General features: G+C 41.1%; 1 protein-coding gene across 1 annotated transcript; it reads left to right on the forward strand.

Annotated features, from left to right (window-relative positions):
* The first annotated feature begins 63 nt into the window (after window positions 1–63).
* On the forward strand, window positions 64–6,482 carry LOC130584002 (solute carrier family 22 member 4-like). Its single transcript, XM_057383736.1, has 4 exons — window positions 64–990; window positions 1,650–1,832; window positions 4,213–4,348; window positions 5,508–6,482. Exons 2-4 carry the CDS (start codon window positions 1,679–1,681, stop codon window positions 5,581–5,583), a joined length of 366 nt encoding a protein of 121 aa, XP_057239719.1. The 5' UTR covers window positions 64–990; window positions 1,650–1,678; the 3' UTR covers window positions 5,584–6,482.
* The last annotated feature ends 762 nt before the right edge of the window (window positions 6,483–7,244 follow it).

Genomic DNA, 7,244 nt, shown 5'->3' on the forward strand with positions numbered 1-7,244 from the left:
CAGGTGTAAAATAGTTAGAAAGCTATATGTAACTACTTGTGTATTTTGAAGTATGGTTTGGTTTTTTTTTTTTTCCTTAAATGCTCCCATCTCTTTAATCTCTATTTGAAGAGAAGTGTTCTTCTTGAAGCTCAATAACATAAGAGCCAGACCCATGGTCAGTGTTTTTGTTCTGTTTCTGTATTGTGCCCATCTCAGTGAGATCCTGCTCCCTGCCTGGGCAGCCACAAGGAATGAGGACCCAATAATGCCATATAGACAAACCAGGACCCTTTTCTGTCCATGTTGCCCCCAGCAGAAAGCAACTGGCTAGCACACTTGGCATGCCATAGTAAGGTGCTCCTGAGATTTGAAACCTGAACATCCAGCTCTCTGTGAAGATTAAATAAGATGTAATGGAAGTGCTGAGGGTGGGAGATCCTGACACTGGCTACAAGTAGGAATTTAGTTGGCATGGGAAGCTTGCAAGAGTTTCATTGTGTCGTTGAGCCTGTTGCAGTGAAAAGCCTTTGTGAACGACTTCCACAAAGCTTTTTACTTGGTGTAACGTATGCAGGAAGGACAGAGAAATCTGAGGTGTCTTCAAGCCGCTGTGGATATGATCACTGGATGGGATAACAGAATTAGAAAGATGGGGTTGCCACTGAGACTTTTTTAAGCCACGATGTCTGTGGCGGTGCTTTGCGACATCCTATTTTTGTAACATCTGAGGCACCACTGGAGGCGTTCAGAGACTGCTATTTCTGGAATAATTTTGGTTTATTGCTTTTCCCAGGTTTTTCACATCAGTTGGCTACTTTGGCCTGTCCCTCAGCACTCCAGACTGGCATGGAAATGCCTACATCAACTGTTTCCTCTCGGCTGTTATTGAAGTTCCAGCTTACGTGATCGCCTGGCTTCTCCTCCGCTCTCTCCCACGGCGCTACTCCTTATCTGGCACCTTTTTTTTAGGGGGAAGTGTTGTCCTCTTCATTCAGCTGGTTCCTGCAGGTACAAGATTAAATATGTGACTTAAGTATATGAACTATTCAAAATATGCTATGGTACTGTGTGATAGTTCTGCAAAATTACTGGAAACTGGGTTAATATTTAGAATTTGAGGTCAAGTTTATGCTGATCCCTTGCAGCCTTGGTTTTTTTATTGCATATGTATATGCTGAGTCACACTTGACTCTCATTTATTCTGTCAAATTACTGAGCTTTATATAGTCCTGGGGAACCAGCTTCTAAAATGAGAGCTGAAAGTGTACTGTGATGTATCTGGTTGTGTTCGCAGGCTACAGAAACCTGCATTCRGATTTCACTGTGTGTAAATCTCCACGGAATTTGGAGAAAAGGGGGTGGATTCAAGCTGGTTGTTTATTGCTGTGTAATCCAGAGTTTTGTTCCATTTCAAGAATGATGTTTTACTTGAAGACAAGCAAAATCTGAAAAAGACAAAATAACCTGAGCATCTACATTATGCTCAGTGGGGAGTTTGGAGTCGTGTAGGGATAGGGTTAATACTTTGTATAATTAAAAAAACCTGAAGCACCAACCTCACAACCTTTAGGAAAAACACAGCAATACAGTCTTTTGGATGTAGAAGAAATACAGCTAATAAGCACAGTGTTGTTTAGTCACCTTGATTTTATTTTTTTCTGCTCCAGATCTTAATGTCCTCTCTGTTGGACTGGTGATGCTTGGGAAGTTTGGCATCACAGCTGCGTTTTCAATGCTTTATGTCTACAATGTGGAGCTGTACCCAACGCTAGTGCGGAACATGGCAGTGGGAGCGACCTCCACGGCCTCCCGGCTGGGCAGCATCATTGCTCCTTACTTTGTTTACCTGGGTAAGATGTCTTGTCTTTCTTGCACCTTGTCTTTCTCACCACACAACTGCCCAGAGAAGTTGTCTGAGCTCCTGCAGTGCAGGCACAGCTTTAAGTCCCTTCACTTGTCTTTTTAGCTCCTTCTCTCTGGGGTGTGAGTTCATTGTCACACATGGTAGAAATTAAGTGGAGCTCCCTGGGCTTCACAGAAGGGTCAGGCACATTGTTCTTTTAGGATTGTTCATATATCACTGAAGTGGGTTAGAGCTGGCCCAACACAACAGTGATGTTTATAAACTGTGCAAACAGAGTGGCTGGAATGATAATCACATCTTGGGACACCAGTTAGTTTCCCAGGAGAGTGTAGTAAGAAGTGGTCTTGAAAGTAAGGAAATGTAGCAGTAGGAAATTCATTGCATGGTACTGTCTGTGTGCATCCCAAGTAGGAATACTAACATTCCCAGGATCTGTGCTCTCTCAAGTAATCCATAGAAAAATACAGGTTAAGTACCACAAAAGTGTGTTTACTTGAAATGATTGTTTTTATTAAAATTTTTTTTTTAGTTACTACGCCAGTCACCTYGGCATTCATTCATGTTGCTTTTTCTTATTGCTCAGTAGTTCTGTAAGCAGAATTATTGATTTCCTCATAGGCTTCTTTTTGACACTCAATACCGTCCCATTCTGAGTGCTGCACATATGTTAACTGAAAAATATTTTTTTGGTTTTTGTTTAATACATAAAAATGTTCCTCATATTGCCAATAGCAAAGGGTGGCAGAGATTAGGAGATTAAGGGTAGAATATCTGTGAATACCTGCTGCTCAGCCTGGGGCGCTCAATCTCCTCTTTCTTTTGCTCACACATGATTTATTTCCTTCTGCCACCACTGGACCCATCTCAACTCTCTCTGTCCCTAACAAGTATTGTTTCCTGCTGAGATTTTGATACAACATGAGCAAGACTTTGCTGGCTCAGGCCCAACACTGCTGGTGTACTGCTGAGGGGTTAATGCTGGTTCTCCATGCCACGAAAAGGGGAGAGGAGATGGCTGTCTGTAACTGATCAGTGTTGACTCACCTCTGCATTCTGGTGTAACTGGAACACACTGTACCAAAAATTATGAAAATGCCTTGTCTTGGTTTCATACTTGTACAGTGCAAATAAAAAATAAAAGGGTCAGCAGGACTATGCAGACCTTAAGGAGAGTCAGTCTCCACTGCAGCACTAAGAGACAGATATAGTCAGAGTAACATTTTTACTGATTGTTTTTTTGTGGGTTTGTGGAGTCTTTTTTTTTCCCAGGTTTCTATAGGCTCAGTCTTTAAGAAATCATGTTCCAGACATCAAAATAGTTTCTTAAACTTTAAGAGGTTTTAGGAGAAACTTGTCAGCTGCTGTTATTTGCTACAGCTAAATTAGGACCTTGCAGTTCGTGCAGCTCATAAACACAGAGGAGATCAGATCACAAACTTTGGCTCTGTGAGACATACCCAGGGGTCCTCTCTTTAATCTGAGTTATTCCATACATTATAAAGAATATTACTCTATTCCAACTATAAAATAAAGCTGTCAGGTCCAGTTTGGTACTTTCTCTGTCTTAAATACTTTTAACTCCTAGCTAATCCCTTTTCTGAAAGGCCTTTTCATTGCTGTGCTGTTGTGATTTGAGGATCTTGCATCCTGACTAAACACTTGTGTGCCAACTTCAGGCTGCTGGCAGGGGCTGCTGCCTTCAAGTCCAAAATAATATTCTGAGTAGACCAAGGTCAGAGCCTCATGTGTGTCTCAGGAAGCCTGATGTTGTCTCTCTTTGCAGTAAGAAAGGCATTAAAGCATTCCCCCATTAATGAGTTGTTAGTCTGTGAGCCTGTTCAGCTGATTTAGTCTCTTCCTTTCTTTTGCACCAGCCCAGMAGGACACATGATCTCAGGCACTGATGAGTGCTTATGAGCAATTTTATACCCTCATACTGAATTATTTAACAGAGGATTTGGGTCTTGATGTCAGTGTGGTAGTGAAGACTCCAGCAGTGATMCCAGCAGAACTATTGCCTTGCAAAGATGTTGGCTATCCCAGTGGAAAATGTTAAAAAAAAAGAAACCAAAAAAAWMCCCAACCCAAACTTTAGCTGCTACACAAACATGCTGGTTGGCATGAAATTATGGTAGGTGTGGTCATCCAAGAGCACATGTTGAAGATTTAAAATTGAGAAGTCCCTTTGATTGCTGGAAGGTAACAGATGTAACTCAGCTTTGGATTCACCTCTGATACTGATGATGCTTTCAGCTAATTATTCCAAATTAATTCTGCATTACAGCAATGTCTGGAAYATAGACTTTACATGTCAGTTTGTCAGTTGTGGACATTAGGGACTGTTGGATTGTTGTGTGTTCTGCCAGGTGCCTACGACAGATACCTACCATATATCCTGATGGGGAGCCTGACYGTGCTGATTGGGATCCTTACYCTGTTTCTGCCAGAGAGCTACGGCAATCCGCTGCCCGAGAGCTTTGAGCAGATGCTGAAGGTGAAATGGTAAGGCAGCTTTCATTCATCCCGTGCTTCACATGAATTCAGAACACAGTCCCTTTTCACAATCAGGAAACATGTTTCTTCAGGTTGACMACAAAACTTCAAAGCTTTCAAAGTGCACTTTAGATTATTTTCTTTTGGGTTGTTAATTTGACAGACAATGACATCATACAATTTCTTGACAATGTCTGAACCTGAGAGCTGATGTGCACTTGCAAAGCAAGGCTGACCTTCATAGCACCTTAAGGCTGTTGCTTCAGATATCCAAAGACTTTCCATCGTATTATATCATTCACTTTCCTTAAATCTTTATTTGAACTATTCCTTTAAGCAATTTATTTAAGAGGATTATATTGCATTATGAAACACTTCATTCTTCCAGTGTAAGTTCTTTAGGTACTATGTGAAATTAAAGACAGGATTTCAACATTCTAGCCTCTTTCAGGGCAGCCAGAGACAGGCCAGGACAGCTTTTCCTCTGGTTTATATGATTTAGCTGTAAGCAACAACACTTCTCTTGTCCCACCAACACTGCTAATTAGGGTACCCTGGGCAAACATTTCCACTCAAATCTATGCACATCCACTACAATGTGACMAAAGTTCTTACAGCAGCAGAGGGAAACTGCTTTAACCAAAGAGCAGCTGTGTAGCCACCTTTCAGCTCAGTGAGAATTGGTACTGGAATTTGCAGCAATAATAGCTTGAAAAAGCTGGGATTCCCTGTATTTAATTCCTGGTCAGTATAAGGAGCTGTCATTMCGCTTCCACAATAAGAAACATTCCTAGGTCAGGTTCCTTGAGAAAGGGCATRTTGCTCTTTATCAGTTAGGGACTTCTTACATGTCTGACCTGTGGCTTTTCAGCTTTGCAGTTGATAAACTGTAGCTAGAAACCCAAAAGTCAAACTAGATTACCCTCAGAGGCTTCTTGCATGAACAGCCTGAAGTAACTAAATTACAGTCGCTGAATGATGTCTGAATTCCAAGCGCTGTTTGCTGCACTGCTGCTGCCATCCACCAAGGCACACTGTACTAGATTTCATCTAATGTTTATATTAGCAGTGTAACATGGTTATTGTAGTGTAGTTTATTCGGAGAGGACAGTGTCTGATGATGCCCTGGATAACGTTCTGTAGTTCTCAGTATTTCACTTGTGTTCAGTTTCAGAAACGGACAACAAACCACTGGCATTAGGAGTTCCAAGGAGAGTCCTAAAAGTCTGATAACACCTTTGTGAAGAAAGATGCACCTCTCGGAGGGGCTGGAAGAAGAACATCTCAAAATGCATTTTCTGCCACAGCAAAGCGAACAAAACCCAACAGCTAATGCACCATAGTTGTTGTCCCCTGTGCTACTCTCCCTAAATGACATAGTTTACTGACCAGATGCTGTCTACTCCTGTAGGACTTTTTAGTCTGTAATTCAGAGTCCTGATTCCTGGGGTTTGTCAGCAGACACAGTCCCCATTGAGAAATGGGGGCCTGTCTTTGCTAAATACGAGTCAAGGAGTAAGCTAGAAGTGAGCCTTAAAAATAATACAGCAGTGACTCCAGGCAGTCAGGTACTCAATCAATGCTGCTGAAAGGAAAAAAAATAGCTAATGCAATGCTGGTGTTTTTTCTCACTTTGTGTGTTGACTGGAGGAAGGGGAGCTGGGTGTCTGCCTTTCAAAACCTGAAAGAAAGATCCTGCCCTCCTCTGAAATCTGTGAGCAAGGGCCATGGACTAAGTGGGGTCAGAATTCATTTGTAGCAGAGCTGACATAGACTTCACTGTAAGGACATGGGTTTTTAACATAACATCAGAGTGGCTTTAGATGTCACTTGCTTTTTCTAGGACCTGGGATCCCCTTGTTCCTGTAAAAGCTGATGTGTTTTCACATCATAAAGCCTGAGCCCACCCAAAACCCTTAGCTTTGTGAATCYTCAGTATCTTTGGGGAAGGGGGTAAATTTTGAGCACTGAGTAAGGACTATAATTTGCTGACTTTCCGATGGGCCATGCCCACTTTCAACAGAAAAGTGAGCTGTAGYAAGTCAGTGATCCTGTCCAAATGTGTCATGCAGTTTTAGCTTTCAGGTTTTTCTTGGTAAATGGGCATGAGCAGTTTTTTTCATCTCTTGGGGTGTTGTTTTTTTTTTTTTTTCCCCAAGTATTCTCCTTTGAATATATACCACTTTGTTCTGCACCTTCAGAGAGCACTCACTGCAGTTTCAAAAGTCTCCGCAAATCCTTTGTACAATTTACAAATTTAAAYGGGATTTGATGCTCACAAAAATCTGATTTTCTGTACTGGATATGTTCACCTGCAGCTATTAAAAATTCAAAAGTTCTAATTTGGGACCACAGGGTTTWWAAAAAAAAAAAMCCMAAMMMCMAMMAARSCMAWWWTTTWWTTTYCMAAWYCYWMCSRWTWWKKWWWWTTYCYTTTTTTTWAAAAAAAAAAAAAAGTTCAGCAAAGCTAGATTGGATGAGGACAAATGTAGAGTTTAGAATTGTGCTACTACTGTTTTATGAACACTACATTTTTTGAAGAGTGTAATTCCTTTTATTTTTTTTTTTATTTATTGGCTGTGTATGCACTTCTTAGTCATATAAAGTCTATCAGACCTGGTAGACTGATTTTAATCCTCTATAAATAACAATTAGCCCTGATTCACCTTCTGTAAGGGCCAACAAAAGCACAGTGTCTCATCTCTAATGCAAGAGTTCAGGGTAGGTTTTCTTGTGCTGGCTCTTGGCACAAATGAGGCTCTCCCTGAAGTTCAAGCACAAATATTAAGCTTTATAACATGTAAATGCAAGGAACTYGTTGTGCAATTAACTCAAGCTGCTTTTGGGAGTGGAAATACTATGTTTAATTTCCTGCAGTTATGCTTTTTGCCATAAATGTAACATG

This window comes from Malurus melanocephalus, unplaced genomic scaffold, assembly GCF_030028575.1.
Source record: "Malurus melanocephalus ecotype Western Australia unplaced genomic scaffold, MMel_1.1 scaffold_657, whole genome shotgun sequence".
Lineage (NCBI taxonomy): Eukaryota > Metazoa > Chordata > Aves > Passeriformes > Maluridae > Malurus > Malurus melanocephalus.